The sequence below is a fragment of the Carettochelys insculpta genome, chromosome 3, assembly GCF_033958435.1.
Source record: "Carettochelys insculpta isolate YL-2023 chromosome 3, ASM3395843v1, whole genome shotgun sequence".
Classification (NCBI taxonomy): Eukaryota; Metazoa; Chordata; order Testudines; family Carettochelyidae; genus Carettochelys; species Carettochelys insculpta.
This window is the reverse complement of record NC_134139.1, coordinates 51,256-69,162: the sequence shown is the minus strand read 5'-3', so window position 1 is coordinate 69,162 and position 17,907 is coordinate 51,256. Positions and strand designations below refer to the sequence as shown.

The 17,907-nt window shown below is 47.8% G+C and overlaps 1 protein-coding gene across 3 annotated transcripts in view; it reads left to right on the top strand.

Annotated features, from left to right (window-relative positions):
* THUMPD2 (THUMP domain 2 tRNA and snRNA guanosine methyltransferase) overlaps nucleotides 1-17,907 on the top strand; it is an 87,282-nt gene that overhangs the window by 48,854 nt on the left and 20,521 nt on the right. For all 3 annotated transcript variants that reach the window (XM_074989175.1, XM_074989174.1, XM_074989176.1), the window contains 3 exons: nucleotides 4,431-4,518; nucleotides 5,346-5,417; nucleotides 7,281-7,395. In XM_074989175.1, the coding sequence (XP_074845276.1) occupies nucleotides 4,431-4,518; nucleotides 5,346-5,417; nucleotides 7,281-7,395 (275 nt within the window). The remainder of the gene's footprint in view (nucleotides 1-4,430; nucleotides 4,519-5,345; nucleotides 5,418-7,280; nucleotides 7,396-17,907) is intronic.

Here is a 17,907-nt window from a genome sequence, read left to right as displayed (position 1 = left end):
TCAAAAACCTGAGGCCTCTGGCCTCATCCAAAATTGCTATCCCGCTCGACGAAGCAATCATGGAGTCTGCTACTAGCATATGGCAGACCCCGGCTTCCGCTCCCCCTATAAACAAGAGGGCAGTTAAGAAATACTTCGTCCCGGCGAAGGGCATGGAGTTCCTGTTTAGTCACCCACAACCAAATTCTCTGGTGGTAGAATCGTCTCAGCAGAGATCGAAGACTTCCCAGTACAAAGCGGGGGGAACGGATAGAGATGCCAAGAAGCTAGAGCTATTTGGCAGAAAGGTATACTCCTCCTCCACCCTGCTGCTGAGAGTGGCTAATTATGCAGCACATCTAGCGAACCACAATTTCGACAATTACTCCAGGCTTACTTCTCTCATGGATTCACTTCCAGAAGATAAGAAGCCGGTCCTGAAGGCCATCGTGCAAGAGGGCTATGCAGCTTCAAGGACGGGAGTCCAGATCGCCCTGGACGTAGCGGACACGGCGGCACGCTCAACGGCTATGGCAGTGGTCATGCACAGGGAATCCTGGCTCCAGACATCGGGTATCCCGAGGGATCTGCAGGCAAAAATTGTCGCTCTCCCTTTCGACACGCAGAAGTTGTTTGCAGAGTCAACTGATTCGGTCCTTCATTCCAGTAAAGACTCAAGAGCCACACTCAGAACCCTGGGGATTTACACCCCTCCATACAGAAAGAAAAAGTATTACCCTCAAAAAAGGCGATACCTGTACCAACCTCAGCGTGCTCAGTACCAACGGGGCTACGACCAAGGGCGGCATCAACAGCAACAACAGTATAGAACACCCAGGCGACGTTCCCAACAAGGCCGTGCATCCTCGGGGCAGGCCCAAAGGCAACAAGTTTGACAGACAGGTCGAGGGCTGCACTATTACTACCATCGCGCAATGTCATCCACAATTAATGTTCCATCATCGCCTCCAACTGTTCCACTCACAATGGCAAAAGATCACCACAGACAAGTGGGTACTAGAGATCATAGCCACGGGTTACATGATCCCCTTTCAGTCGCTCCCACCGCCAAGACCTCCGCCCAGGCCTCATCTCAGGGATGCCTCCCACGAGGCGAAACTCAAGCATGAGGTGGACCACCTGATGCTTATAGGGGCGGTGGAAAGAGTGCCGGAGCGACTCCGGGGTAAAGGGTTTTATTCACGATACTTCCTCACAGAGAAGAAAACAGGAGGCTGGAGGCCCATCTTAGATCTTCGAGACCTCAACCGGTACTTGCTCAAACAACGCTTTCGGATGATCACAGTCGCCTCTATACTCACGGCACTGGACGATGGAGGTTGGTTTGCAGCCCTCGACTTACAAGATGCGTATTTTCATATAACGATCCACCCGGCTCACAGACGTTTTCTCCGGTTTATGGTCGGCAAAGAACATTTCCAATACAAGGTTCTTCCGTTCGGCCTCTCCTCGACCCCCAGAGTCTTTACCGAGACCCTGGCAGTGGTGTCAGCCTACCTGCACAGACAGGGGGTATTTATATTCCCATATCTGGACGACTGCCTACTGAAAGGGGCCTCAAAGGCGGAGGTACTACGCATGATATGCGTCACAGCAAACACGTTTTCTTTGCTGGGCCTGGTCATCAACCTTGCGAAGTCAAAGATCGACCCTACGCAGGACATAGAGTTCATAGGGGCACGCATAAATTTTATCACAGCAAGGGTTTATCTACCCGACGCTTGCTTTCGCGCCATCGGTTCCCTGGTACAAGTCATTACATACAGCCCCACGGTGCTGGTTTTAATGTGCTTGCAGCTGCTCGGCCACATGGCAGCGGCAACGTTCGTGGTACAGAACGCCAGATTGCATATGCGCAACCTACAACATTGGCTGGCGAGCGTTTACAAGCCGGCATCCCATACCGTCTGCAGGGTGGTGTCGCCCACGACAGAGGTGCGCAGATCCCTGCAATGGTGGGTAAACCCCAAGAACATGCTAACTGGGATACCCTTTCACCAACCACAAATCTCTATTTTTCTCACCACCGACGCCTCCCACATAGGGTGGGGAGCACATATTGGTGAAAAGGTGACGCAAGGACTGTGGTCCCCTACGGAACAGTCACTGCATATAAATATACTGGAGCTCAGAGCGGTGTTCAACGCCTGCAGACACTTTCAAACCCACATACAAGGCAAGGTAGTCGGGATCAATACAGACAATATCTCCACCATGTTTTATATAAATCGACAAGGCGGAGCTCGATCCCGTGCCTTATGTGCGGAAGCAGTCCGGCTGTGGAACTGGTGCATCGCCAAAAATATAACGTTGAAAGCCTCGTACTTACCAGGCGCTCACAACGTGAAGGCAGAACAGCTGAGCAGGCACTTCGGACTCACACACGAGTGGCAGATCTGCTCCGATCTGCTACGACCGATTTTTCATGCATGGGGGTTTCCTCAGATAGACCTGTTTGCCACTCAGCACAACAAGAAGTGCCCCCAATACTTCTCCAGGGCAGGACTGGGGCGGGGGTCCTTGGGGGACGCATTCGCGATTTCATGGAAGGGCCCACTGCTTTACGCGTTGCCCCCCACAGTGCTCATCCACAAGGTCCTGCAGAAAGCCAGGAGGGAGAGAGCCCACATGATCCTAGTGGTTCCCACATGGGATGAACAGCAGTGGTTCCCCTTCCTTCTCCGCATGTCGGATCGTCCACCGCTTCCCCTTCTGGTAGCGCCGGACCTGCTTACGCAAGCCCAGGGGTCCATAGTGCATCCACACCCCCGAGGCCTGCGACTGCAAGCATGGTTAATCCATGGCTCAGCTCCCTAGAAAGTACATGTACAGAGGGAGTACAACAAGTCCTGGGAAGCAGCCGAAGGATCTCCACCAGGAAGACCTACAAACAGAAATGGACTCGATTCACTGCATGGTGTTCCACCAAGCAGTTGGCTCCCCTTGAAGTGCCTATACCTGTCATACCAGAATACTTACTGGACCTCAAGAGAGGCGGGCTCTCCCTCTCCTCATTGAAGGTCCATCTCGCCGCTATATCGGCTTTTCGGCATGAAGAGGAAGGGCCCACAGTGTTTGCCCATCCTATTGTTACCAGGTTCCTGAAGGGGCTGGTAAACCTGTACCCCCCTCGGAAACCGCCTCCACCATCGTGGAGCTTGGACCTGGCGCTCAGCGCGCTAACGGGACCACCCTTTGAACCCTTAGCCACGGTTTCTCTCTGTCTCCTTACGATAGACAGCCTTCCTTCTTGCAATCACGTCAGCTCGCAGGGTGAGTGAGCTCGCAGCAGTTATGGCAACGCCGCCCTGCACGGTATTCTCAAAGGAGGCGGTAACCTTACGGCTGCACCCAGCCTTTGTTCCGAAAGTTTCTTCAGAGTTCCATCTTAACGAACCTATAGTTTTACCCTCGTTTTACCCAAAGACTCATAGCTCCAGCAAGGAGGCACGCCTGCACCTCCTGGACGTGAGGAGGGCGTTGGCCTTGTACATAGACAGAACTAAGTCCTTCCGGAAAACGGAGAGACTTCTAGTCTCTCTCGCTCCCAGGTCAAAAGGAGAGGGTCTCTCTTAACAGAGGATCTCGCAGCACATCGTATCCTGCATAAAAATGTGCTACGAACTTAGAAAAACTCCTTTACTGGCCCCGCCTAGGGCTCATTCCACCCGGGCGGTGGCGGCATCAACAACCTTTTTCAAGGGCATTGTGCTAAAAGACATCTGCAGAGCGGCGACCTGGTCATCCTATGACACCTTCACCAAGCATTATGCCCTACATCGGGTATTCCAAGAGGATACCCGCCTCTCGACAGCAGTCCTTTCGGGGGCAAGCTGCACATAAACCGATTACCCACCTCCTTTCTTGGGTTACTGCTGGGTTGTCACCTGTCGTGGAGCACCCACGGGGACACTCGATGAAGAAAGAGAAGTTATTCACCGTAGTAACGATGGTTCTTTGAGATGTGTTCCCATGGGTGCTCCACCACCCGCCCGTCCTCCCCACTTCGGATCTCTGTTTGGTGTTTTTCAGGAGCATCCGAGGCGGTTGGTCAAGGAACTGGCGGGGACCGGATCGCGCATGTGGCTGGGAGCGCGCAGGGGAGCGGCGTGCGCCGGCGCATGCGCGGTCCGGCAGAAACTGCTGGAAAGATCCGATCTGCGGCGCTAGGGTGAGCCCGACACCTATTGTGGAGCACCCACGGGGACACATCTCGAAGAACCATCGTTACTACGGGTAGTAGCTTCTCTATCTGTCTTTCAAAAGTTCTGAGCAACAAGTCACTCCCCAGTTTCCCCCACTGAATCTCATTCCTATGAATATTATGATATTTATATTATGATTTTTATGTATGACTGTTGGCATTTTTACAGAGACATTATTTTGGAATGACTTATATGGAATGTTTTAATTCGATCTCTTGTTTGCAGACTTCCACTAGCGACCAGAGAGTATATCCGAACTGCAGGACTCCGATCTACTATAGCGTGGGCTATGGCATCTCTTGCTGAAATCAGTGTAAGCAAACATTGATATAGATCAGGGTTTTTCAAACTGTATTGCCACTATCCTTCTGACAGCAAAAATTCTTTTATAACTCTGGAAAGTGGGGGCAAAATCCAAGCCTCACCACCTGGGACAGAAGTGAGGGAGGAGAGAGAATGAAGGGTTTAGCCCTTCGTGGGATGGCCAATGTCTGACTCCTGCTGCCTAGAGCTGAAATCTGCAGCTTCAGTCCTAGACCTCAGCAAGTCTAACGCTGGCCCTGGTGACTCCATTAAAATGGGATTCTGACCTACAGTTTAAAAACTGATGTAAATTATTAATAATAGCATAATGATATGTTTGGTTGCTCAGAGAGCTGAGAATTTCATAGTCCAGTGAGTGTAGACAGATATGGCCTTTGAAGGGATAGTTATGTTAGTATGTTTCAGCAAAAACAAGAAATCTGGTGTCTCTTTAAACACTAACAAATGTATTGGGGCATTAGGGCTAGAGGAACATTATGGATATAATTTTCTCTAAAATATTTGTCCTCTAACCAACACACCAGCATTAGATTTCAGAAAAATGTAGTTGATGGTTATCTTACTGACTCGTTAAACTTCTGATGTCTTATGATGAGTCTGATACTATAAAATGCTGATTTCAACTCAGTTCTTACTGACTTCAGGGGGAATTTAAGTCCATTCATCATGCCCCAAGGTCAAGTTCTGTCAGAGAAAATTAGTCAACATCATTTTGCTTTGAATACAATACCATATTTGTAATGTAATGTTGAATCTCACTCAAATATCTTGCCTTTGAAGAACAAATTAAAATATTCATTATGCTTTGTTTTATAGGTTGGTGCATTTGTTTTAGATCCCATGTGTGGATTAGGAACAATACTTTTGGAAGCTGCACAAGAATGGCCTGTAAGTTCTACAGTCAGAATAGGTAGGGTTTCCAAGATAGCATGAGATTAATTTATTTTATATTTGTAAAACTTAGAATTGTAGGACCGGAAGGAACCTTGAAAGATCATCAAGTTCAGTCTCCTGCACCATCTAGACTACCCTGACAAGTGTTTGTTTAACCTGCTTTTAATGATGGCTATTCTCTGGCTACCCTAGACAATTTATTCCAGTGCTTAAACATCCTGGCAAGAAGTTTTTCGTAGTGTCCAATCTAAACCTCCCTTGCTGTAATTTAAGACCATTGCTGCTTATCCTATCCTCAGAGGTTAAGGAGATGAATTTTTCTCTCTCCTTGTAACAGCCCTTTAGAGGCTTGAAAGATGTTGTTATATCACCTCTCGTTTCCAGACTAAACAACCCAGTTCTTTCAATCTTCTCTCATAGGTCAAGTTTTCTAGCCCTTTAATTGTTTTTGTTGCTCTTCTCTGGACGTTCTCCAATTTGTCCACGCTTTTCCTGAAATGTGGCGCCTAGAACTGCACACATCTTGTCCAGCTGAAGCCTAATCAGCAGAAAGTAGAGTGAAATAGTTACTCCTCAAGTCTTACAACACTCAAGTCTTACAAGTCTCAAGTTACAACACTCCTGTTAATACATCCCAGAATATTTGCTATTTTTGCCACAGTGTTGCACTGTTGGTTTATATTTAGCTTGTTGTCCACTGTGACCCCCTAGGTACCTTTCTATGGCACTCCCTCCTAGACAGTCATTTTCCATTTTGTATGTGTGAAACTGATTGTTCCTTTTTAAGTGGAATACTTTTCCTTTGTCCTTATTGAATTTTATCCTGTTTATCTCAGACTGTTTTTCCAGTTTGTCTAATCCTTTTCTCCAAAGCACTTGCTACCCCTCCCCACTTGGTATCATCCACAAACTTGATGAGCATACTCTCTATCGACTTACCTAAATCATTGGTGACAATACTGAACAGAGCTGATCTCACAACTCATCTCTGCGGAACCCCACTCAATATGCTTATTAGCTGTGGCTGTAAGGCATTGATAACTAACTACTCTGACGAAGTGGGTCTTTGCCCACAAAAACTTACGCTGCAAAATATTTGTTAGTCTGTAAGGTGCCACTGGACTTTTTGTTTTTGAAGATGCAGACTAACTTGGCTACCTCTTTGATACTCTGAGAATGGTTATCCAGCTAGTTATGCACCCATCTTATGATATAGCCCTATCAAGTTGTTTTTTTCCCCTAGTTTGTTAGTGAGAAGGTTATATGAGACTGTATCAAATGCTTTACTGGCTTCTAGATATATTACATCTGCTGTTTTTCCCCCCCATCCGCATTGCTTGTTTTCCTGGCAGGTTAGTTTCATGTGATTTGTTCTTTACAGATCCATGACGACAGTTACTTATCTACCTTAATTTCTTCTAGATGTTGGCACAGAAGTTAGGGTGACTGGTCTGTAATTCATAGTTTGTAGTTTACCATAAGAATGTATTCTTTTGAGAAAACCATTCTGGAAAAGTTTGCAGAAATTTTAAACTGAGCTTTATTTTGAAACTTCTACAAAATGTACCTATATAAATCACTAACTCCTGTGTACCTGTACTTGCAATTGTCTAAATTCATAAACTGAGATTCTCACCTGTTCTTTCCAGAGAACCGTGTTTTGGAAAGCTTAAAGCCACTTTTGTACCTCTTCTCTATGGACTTTGTTATATTGTGCTGTTGTAGGAACTGCCATACTGAATCTTATCCAGGGGTTTTGCATTTTAAGAACAACTTGTACTCTTAAATGTGTAAAAGTAATCCATATTGCATCTTATTGTGCATAATAAAAATTTCTCTTTTTTTCTCCTCCCACAGAATGTACATTACTTGGGTGCTGATATAAATGATTCACAACTACAAGGTGCACATGAAAACATTAAGGCTTCAGGCCTGATGGATAAAATTGAATTACTTAAAGCATCTGTAACAGGTAATATCTGAAAATATTTTAGAATGACAAAATGTGTGTTAAGGACTCTAGCCAGAAAATATAGTTAATGCTGTGAGTCAAATTATACTTACAGGTTCCACATGCCAGAACAGGGATTCTCTGCTCTGGTAGGAAACGGGATGATACTGGACCAGAGAGCCATGAACGTGAGGCTGTTGGGAGGGGAGCCTGGTGGAGCTCCTATAGTGGGTCAGTCCCAAAGGGCTGGTGCCGCTCTAGCAGCCTAGCTGCCTTTGGCATCGGGGCTGCCACAGGTAAAGGGGCTGCAGTGGCTCAAGAAGAGGGAGTGGAAACATGGGGCCCAATGGGGGGCAGAGCCGGTAGCAGAGAGACCTCCTTTCATCTGGCAAATTCCCTCATTCAGACGAGGGAGGTGCAGCCCATAAAACCAGTTGTCCTTTACTCTTGCCATACATGATTGGTTTGAGGGTTGAAACTTTCCTCTGTTCATGACTTGTCTTTCTTAATCCTCCTCCCCACAACCCTCCATGTTTTGACAATAAACTCAAGAAAAGACTATTGTGTGTATATGTACATTTCCAGGTTTTGGCAAATCACTATTATTACTCTATTTTATGTAAAAATCCCAGTTAAAAAAAGTCATTATGTAGGTAAAAGTTGTAGTTAATGTAACTCACATTTTTCTATAGTGATAACTTAAGCCAGTTAGTGAGCTGTCATCACCTGCAATGGATGAGTTTAATGACACTGGCCTTTTATTAGAAAATGCTATCAATTTTTTTGTCAGTTTACAGGATGATTTTGGATATAATCTATACTATGATACTTTAATCTGGACAAGTCCCTCAAATCTGGACCTGAATTACCCAGGTATAAAACCCATTATAACAGTTAGCAAAAGGTTTTCTCTGACATCATTTATTCAGCTGATGGAGAAGGTAATGTGTAATATTACATCGTTTGTAATGTTTCGTCGCCTAATTAATTTAGAGCCCCGCTGAACTTGGTTTGTTTAGGATAGTTAAAATTAGAAGTACTCTAAACTCAGATTGTATTCTTTTTGAGGAAGTAATTGATGTCTTCCGGTTGTATCTTATCATAGACTCCTAGGGCTGAAAGGGACCTCAGGAGGTCATCTAGTCCAGCCCCCTGCTTCAAGCAGGATCAACCCCCCCTAAATCATCCCAGCCAGGACTTTATCAAGCCAGGATTTAAAAATCTCAAGGGATGGAGAATCCACCACCTCCTCTAGGCAACACATTCCAATGCTTCACCACCCTCCTGGTAAAGTAGTTTTTCCTAATATCCAAACTTCACCTCTCCCTCTTTAACTTCAGACCATTACTCCTTCTTCTGCCATCTGACACCGAGAACATTTTTTCACCCTCCTGTTTAGCGCTCCCCTTCAAGAAGTCGAGAGCTGCTATTAAATCACCCCTAAGTCTTCTCTTCTGTAAACTAAACAAGCCCAAATCCCTCAACCTCTCCTCATAGGTCATGTGCTCCAGCCCCTTAATTGTTTTTGTTACTCTCTGCTGAACCTGCTCCAGCACGTCCACATCCTTTTTATACTTGGGGGGGGCCAAAACTGGACACAATATTCCAGATGTGGCCTCGCCAGTACCGAATAGAGGGGAACAACCACTTCTCTGGATTTGCTTGAAATGCTCCTCCTAATGCATCCTAATATGCTGTTGGCCTTCTTGGCTACAAGGGCACATTGTTTACTCACATCTAGCCTTTCATCCACCATAACCCCTAGGTTCCTTTCCATCGTACTGCTGCTTAGCCAGTCGGTCCCCAGCCTATAACAATGCTTTGGATTCTTCCTCAGTTACAGGACTCTACACGTCTCCTTGTTGAACCGCATCAGATTTCTTTTGGCCCAATCCTCCAGTTTATCAAGGTCACTCTGGATTCTCTCTACCCTCCAACATTTCTATTTCTCCCCCTAGTTCTGTGTCATCTGCAAACTTGCTGAGGGTGCAATCCAGTCCCTCCTCCAGGTCATTAATAAAAATGGTGAACAACACCAGCTCCAGAACCCAGCTGTGCTGCAGTCTGCGTGTAACCGGCTGCCATCCAGATATTGAGCCATTGACCACTACCCATTGGGCCAGCTTTCTATCCATCTTATAGTCCAAGGATACAATACATATTTCGTTAACTTATCGGCAAGAATGTTGTAGGAGACCCTATCAAAAGCTGTGCTGAAGTCAAGGTATATCACATTTCCTGACTTCCCCATGTCCACAGAGCCTGTTACCTCGTCACAGAAGCTAATAAGATTGGTCAGGCAGGACTTGCCCCTGGTAAATCCATATTGGCTACTTTGGATCACTTTCCCCTCTTCCAGATGCTCCAAAATGGATTCCTTGAGGATCCCCTCCATTACTTTCCCAGGGACTGAGGAAAGGCTGACGGGTCTATAGTTCCCTGTATTGTCCTTCTTTCCTTTTTTAAAGATGGGCACTATGTTTGCCTTTTTCCAGTCATCTGGGATCTCTCTCGATCTCCAAGACTCTTTAAAGATAATGGCCAAAGGTTCAACAATGACATCTGCTAATTCCCTCAGTTCCCTGGGGTGCATTAAATCCAGACTCATGGATCTGTGTATGCCTAGTTTTTCTAGATAACTCAGAACTTGTTCCTTCCCCACAGATAGCTGCCCTCCAACTTCCCGTACTGCGTTGTCTTGGACTGTTGTGTGCGAGTTGACTTTGTCCGTGAATTCTGAGGCAAAAAAAGCATTAAGTACTTCAGCTTTTCTTACATCATCTGTCACTAGGTTACCTCTTTCATCCAGTAACGGCTCCACATCTTTTCCGATAACCCATTTATTGTTAACATGCTTGTAGAAATCCTTCTTGTTACCCTTCACATCCCTTGCCAGCTGCAATTCCAATTGTGCTTTCACTTTCCTGATTACTCCAGCCATATGTTAATACTCCTCCTTAGTCAACTGTCCGCGTTTAAGCTGACTAAGGATTTCCCTGTTAAGCCAAGCTGGTTGCCTACCATGTTTGCATTTCTTACTATGCAGCGGAATGTTTTGTTCCTGTGCCTTCAGTAAGACTTCTTTAAAGTACTGCCAGCTATCTTGAACTCTTTTGCCCTTCATCTTCATTTCCCAAGGGATCCTGCTCATCAGTTCTCTCAGGGAGTCAGAGTCTGCTCTTTTGAAATCAAGGGTCTATATGTTACTGCTCACCCTTCTTCCTTTTGTCTGGATCCTGAAATCTATGATCTTATGGTCACTGCAGCCCAGGTTTCCATCCACTTCTATTTCTCCTACTAGTTCTTGCCTGTTTGTGAGCAGCAGGTCAAGTTGTGCACAGCCCCTCATCGGTTCCTTCAGCACTTGTACCAAGAAGTTATCCCCAGCATTCTCCAACAACTTCCTGGATTGTGTGTGTGCTGCTGTACTGGTCCCCCAACACATGTCTGGATGATTAAAGTATCCCATGAGAACCAGGGCCTGTGATTTGGAAGCTTCACTTAGCTGTCTGAAGAAATCCTCATTTCCCTGATCTGTTGGTCTATAGCAGACACCAACTACAACATCAACTCTGTTACTTCTGCCTCTAAGCTTAACCCAAACACACTGAACTGGATTTTCTCTGCGCTCATTCTGGAGCGCTGAGCAATCATACTGCTCCCTCGCATAGAGCACAACTCCTCCTCCTTTTCTCCCGTCTGTCCTTCCGAAATAGTTTATAACCTTCCCATGACCATGCTCCAGTTATGCAAATTGTGCCACCAAGTGTCCATTATTCCAACCACCTCATGCTTCTTTGACTGTGCCAGGGCCTTTAATTCTTCCTGTTTGTTCCCTAGGCTTTTGGCATTTGTGTACAAGCATCTTAGAGAAGTGGATGATTGGCCCACTTTCTCCTCTTCACCTAGGAAACCTACTTGATTGTTCCCTCCTCCTTTTCCCACTTACCTTAGCAATTAGTCAGAGTATATAATGAAGCATGAAACAGGAGCTGGATACCTTCTTAGCAAAATTAGCTAGAAGAGCATTATTAGGATACAAACCGGTGAGTGCACGAATGATGGTTACGTGATTCAAAGCAAAACCGTTCAACGTCTCAGTCATTGAGGTGTATGCACCCACGTCGGACAGTATGGAGGAAGAGACTGGGCTATTCTATAAAGACTTGACAAAGACGGCAGAGGAGATACGGAGGAAAGATCCAAGACCATGATAGATATGATTTTGATAAGAAGAAGATGGATAACATCAGTACAGCAGTACCGAACTTTCCAAGGAGCGGATATAGACTCAGACCACAGTCTAGTGATCACAAACATCCAGATAAAACTCAAAAGAAAATGTAAGACACCGTTTAAGAAAAGAAGAGACGTGTTGAGGCTCTGCAAGGAAGAAACAGGAAATGCATACAGAGCAGCACTCAAAGAGAAGATTAAGAGTATCATCACAGAGAAAGATCTAGATAAGAGAGTTGTAGGGATAGCCACCACTATAGAAGAGGCAGTTGAGCAGACTGTTCCAGAAGAAGAAAAGATCAATAAGAAGTGGATTACCCAGGAGACACTGGAGTTGGTTCAAGAGAAGAGAGCGTTGAAGATCAGAAGAGATGTCTCTGAGATGGCAGAACAGCAATATACAGTGAAGTGCAGTGAGGTAAGGAAAGCAGTCAGAAAAGACAAGGAGAAAGGGTTAGAGGAACAATGTGAAGATATAGAGAGGTATTACAGGGAACGTAAGACCAGGGAGGTCTATAAGACAATTAGGAGTATTAATAGGAAATGGCAACCAAAGCAGATGGCAATCAAAGATGAGAATGAAGAAGTGCTCATGAACAGGGAAAAGATTGTGCAGCGATGGATGAGATATTGCACCGATCTATACAAAGCACAGTTGGACCAGAGTGTCTCAGAGAGACTGATTGAAGAACTGAAAGAGATATTGCCATCAAGCATCGAGATCGAGACCGATACTTCGAAGGGGGAAGTAGAAAAAGCAGTGAAACGACTAAAGAACAAGAGCCCTGGAAATGATAAGATCACAGGAGAGATGATCAAATACAGCAGAGAGAGCATGATTCAGGAGATACACCAACTATGTAATGTGGCATGGAAAGAAGGGAAGGTGCCTAAGGAACGGACATGATCTGTGCTAATGACAATATCCAAGAAAGGGAGTACATTGGAGTGCAAGAACTACAGAACGATTGCCCTAATGAGTCATCTGGGTAAGGTGCTGACGATGATAGTGACTGAGAGACTGTGATTGCAGATAGAACATATAGCAGAGGAGCAAGTGGGGTTCAGAAAAGATAGAAGTACCCTACAGCAGATATTGGCACTAAGACTGATAGCGGAAGAAGGTCAACGAATGAACAAGAATGTATACATGTGCTTTGTCAATTTGCAAAAGGTACTTGACAGTATAGATCAGAAAGTGATTTGGGTGGTGTTGAAGTAATACGGAGTGGATAGCAGAGTGTTGTTGAAGGATATCAATGGCAATGCGGAGGCAGCAGTGAGAACATGCGGGGAGTTAGGAAGTTGGGTTAAAACAAATAGAGGTACGAGACAAGGAGATCCAATATCGCCAAGTGTCTTTATTGCACATCTGGAGAGAGCGGTGAACAAGATCAAGGAAGAGGTAGCAGGGGTATCTGTGCACGGGAAAAGAATTAACAACGTGAGGTTCGCAGATAATATAGTTATCATTGAAGAAGATGAGAAGAATCTAGAGAAAATGGTGCAGGTATTAAACGAAGAGGGGAAGTGGTATGGTCTGATTTCGAACATCGATAAAACAGAAACAATGGTATTTGGAGATAAGGAAATAGGAAGGAAGATCAGCGTCGATGGTATTGAACTAGAAAATGTGGAGAAGTTCACATACCTGGGGAGCAACATAACGTATGATCTAGACTGTAAGAAGGAAATAGGGACTAGAATAGCGAAAGCAAGAGCGAGTTGGAAGGTGATGGATAAGATCTGGAAAAGCAAAGCAATTAGCTTAAGAACGAAGCTGAGCATCTTGAAAACGTGTTCAGCAGCATGTTATACAAATGTGAGATGGGTGATAATGAAAGATTCGAAAAGAAGAATATTGGCGTTCGAAAGGAGTTGTTCTTCATCGAGTGTCCCCGTGGGTGCTCCACAATAGGTGTCGGGCTTGCCCCGGCGCCACAGATCAGAAACTTTCCAGCAGTTTCTCCCGGACCACGCATGCACCGGCGCGTGCCGCTCCCCTGCGCGTCCCCGGCCACGTGCGCGATCCGGTCCCCACCAGGTCCTTCTCAGCCGCCATCGGCTGCAGACGGAATCCGCTCAGGCTACAGCCAGAGTCAGCTTAGAGTTTTTTTAGTGTAAACTGTTGGTTTTTTTCTTGCAAAAAAAAAAAAAGGAGAAAAAGAAGAAAGGAAAAAAAAACATATAAAGATTTAGTAAAGAGAGAGAGGAGCGGAGAAGACGCGGGGACGTGAAGGCCAGTAGGCCTCCGGCCGCAGCAGGCTGCGGTCCGCGAAAGGGGAACAGGCACAAATCTAGTGCTAAGTACCCTATTAACAACTCAAAGACACACCGCGATGTCCTCTTCAGGATTCAAAAAGTGTGAGTCCTGCCGCAAAGCTATGCCGGCCTCCGATGGGCATAGTCAATGCATTAGGTGCCTGGGGGAATCACACGTTACCCAGAAGTGTTCCCATTGTGCAAAGGTCACAGCCAGGGCCAGAAAAGACAGAGAAATGTGGCTGAAAATGCTGTTGTTTGATAAGGCCCTCCAGCCTGACGTGCCGGAGAGGCCTCAATCGGAGGGACCCCCTGGGCTCCATAGAAGGAAGGCGGCTTCCCTCACTCCCTCGGTGCAGAAACGGAGGAAGCTCTCTCCAGCCTGATCCCTGCCGGCGGTCACAGCGAGCGGGACAGGCGTAGCACACAGCCCCCAGCCGCAGATCCAAACAAGTGGCAGCGCAGCAGCGCACGTGGCAGAGGCTGAGCCTCCAATTACTAAGCAGCCGGCACGCGCAGCTCCCAGAGCGGCGGCCAGGCAAGCGCCGAAACCGGCGGCACCGCCACAAGCGGCACTGACCCCCGGGGCGCCAGCAGTGCAGGACCAACAGGCGCGCAGCCTGCAGGCACCAGAGGTCGTTATCCGCACGGCACCGCAGCTGAGCGCAGCGCCAACAGCGGGGCCGAGATCCCCGGCACGGGAGGGGGCAGTGCCAGACCCGCAGGGGAGGGGTAAGGCAAGAGCAAAAACCCAGCACCGCAGCCCTTCTCCGGACAGGGCTGCAATGCTACTCTCAACAAGCCCTCCCCTATGCTGCGCACGCCACCCAGAAGACATGGGTCTCCTCCAGCCTACCCAGAGCCGCCTCCTCCGTTCCTCCAACCAGCGTCACCATGGCTTTGGCCACCATCGCCTTTTCTGGGATTGGATCCCTTGGAGTACTATCACAAACCAGTTTCACCACTGTCTGAAGCATCGTGGAGATCTCGCTCTTCCAGACAGCGGGGGTACGCACCCCGAGAGTGGTCCAGGTCTCCATCCCAGGAGCCGTGCCCATGCTGCCATGGTCGCTCTTACCATGCTGGGCACAGACACCCCAGGCAAGCACCTAGGGGCAGGTCCCCCCCGACCATCCAATACCCCCGCGGACACTCTCGGACGGGGACGGAAACACAGCTGTCTCAAGGGGCGTTGATTTTGGAACCCCAAGACTTTCCTTTGCAAACCTCTAGCGAGCGGGTGTATCATCGACCGCAAGACTCTGAGAGTTCGAGGGAGGCTTACCCTAGTGGTTCCTCCTTGTCCTCCCCCGACGAGGCTACAGCCCCCGGGGACGTTGCTTCACCGGATGACCTCAAACAGTTTCAGGAGCTGTTTAAAAGGGTGGCTTTCACACAAGGCATCCAAACGGCAGAGGTACAGGAGAAGCATCACAAACTCCTCAAAAATCTGAGACCCCCGGCTTCATCCAAAATTGCTATCCCGCTCGAGAAGCCATCATGGAGTCAGCCACCACCATATGGCAGACCCCGGCTTCCGCTCCACCTACAAACAAGAGAGTGGATAAGAAATACTTCGTCCCGGCGAAGGGCATGGAGTTCCTGTTTAGTCACCCACAACCAGATTCATTGGTGGTAGAATCGTCTCAGCAGAGATCAAAGACTTCCCAGTACAAAGCGGGGGGTACGGACAGAGATGCCAAGAAGCTAGAGCTGTTCGACAGAAAGGTATACTCCTCCTCCACCCTGCTGTTGAGAGTGGCAAATTATGCAGCACATCTAGCGAACCATAATTTCGACAATTACTCCAGGCTTACTTCTCTCATGGATTCGCTTCCGGAAGATAAGAAGCCGGTGCTGAAGGCGATTGTGCAAGAGGGCTATGCAGCTTCGAGGACAGGAGTCCAGATCGCCCTGGACGTGGCAGACACGGCGGCACGCTCAACGGCTACAGCAGTGGTCATGCGCAGGTAATCCTGGCTTCAGACATTGGGTATCCCGAGGGATTTGCAGGCGAAGATTGTTGATCTCCCCTTTGACACGCAGATGTTGTTTGCAGATTCAACCGATTCGGTCCTTCACTCCAGTAAGGACTCAAGAGCTACACTCAGAACCCTGGGTATTTATACCCCTCCATACAGGAAGAAAAAGTATTACCCTCAGCAAAGACGATACCCGTACCAACCACAGCGTGCTCAGTACCAACGGGGCTACGACCAAGGGCGGCATCAACAGCAGCAACAGTATAGAACTCCTAGGCGACGTTCCCAACAAAGCCGTGCATCCTCGGGGCAGGCCCAAAGGCAACAAGTTTAACGGGCAGGTCGAGGGCTGCACTATCACTACCATCGCGCAATGCCATCCCCAGCTAATGTTCCATCATCGCCTCCGACCGTTCCACCCCCAATGGCAAAAGATCACCACAGACAAATGGGTACTGGAGATCATAGCCATGGGTTATGCGATCCCCTTCCAGTCGCTCCCACCACCGAAACCTCCGCCCAGGCCCCACCTCAGGGATGCTTCCCACGAGGCGAGACTCAATCAGGAGGTGGACCACCTTATGTTCATAGGGGCAGTGGAAAGAGTGCGGGAGCGATTCCAGGGGAATGGTTTTTGTTCACGATACTTCCTTACAGAGAAGAAAACAGGAGGCTGGAGGCCCATCTTAGATCTTCGGGGCCTCAACTGGTACTTGTGCAAACAACGTTTTCGGATGATCACAGTCGCCTCTATACTCACAGCACTGGACGATGGAGATTGGTTTGCAGCCCTCGACTTACAAGATGCGTATTTTCAACGATCCACCCGGCACACAGATGCTTTCTCCGTTTTATGGTCGGCAAGGAGCATTTCCAATACAAGGTTCTTCCGTTCGGCCTCTCCTCGGCCCCCAGAGTCTTTACCAAGACCCTGGCAGTGGTGTCAGCCTACCTGCACAGACAAGGGGTATTTATATTTCCATATCTGGATGACTGCCTACTGAAAGGGGCCTGGAAGGCAGAGGTACTACGCATGATACGCGTAACAGCAGACAGGTTTTCTTCGCTGGGCCTGGTCATCAACCTCGCGAAGTCAAAGACCGATCCCACACAAGACATAGAGTTCATAGGGGCACATATAAACTCTATTACAGCAAGGGTCTATCTACCTGACGCCCGCTTTCGCCCCATCAGTTCGCTGGTGCAAGTCATTACATACAGCCCCACGGTGCTGGTCTTAACGTGCTTGGAGCTGCTAGGCCACATGGCGGTGGCAACATTTGTGGTGCAGAACGCCAGATTGCATATGCGCAGCTTGCAACATTGGCTGGCGAGCGTCTACAAGCCGGCATCCCACGCTGTCCGCAGGGTGGTGTCGCCCATGACAGAGGTGCGCAGATCCCTGCAGTGGTGGGTAAACCCCAAGAACATGCTGACAGGGGTACCCTTTCACCAACCACAAATCTCTATTTTTCTTACTACAGACGCTTCCCACATAGGATGGGGAGCTCACATCGGCGGCAAAGTGACGCAAGGACTATGGTCCCCTACGGAACAGTCACTGCACATAAATATACTGGAGCTCAGAGCAGTGTTCAACGCCTGCAAACACTTTCGAGACCACATACAAGGCAAAGTAGTCAGGATCAATACAGACAATACCCCCACCATGTTTTATATAAATCGACAAGGAGGAGCTCGATCCCATGCCCTATGTGTGGAAGCAGTCCGACTGTGGAACTGGTGCATCGCCAACAATATAACATTGAAAGCCTCGTATTTGCCGGGCGCTTACAACGTGAAAGCAGACCAGCTGAGGAGGCCCTTTGCACTCACGCATGAATGGCAGATCCGTTCCGATCTGCTACGACTGATCTTTCACACATGGGGGTTTCCTCAGATAGACCTGTTTGCCACTCAGCACAACAAGAAGTGCCCCCAGTACTGCTCCAGGGCAGGATTGGGGCGGGGGTCCCTGGGGGACGCATTTGCGATTTCATGGAAGGGCCCCCTACTTTATGCGTTTCCCCCCACAGTGCTCATCCACAAGGTC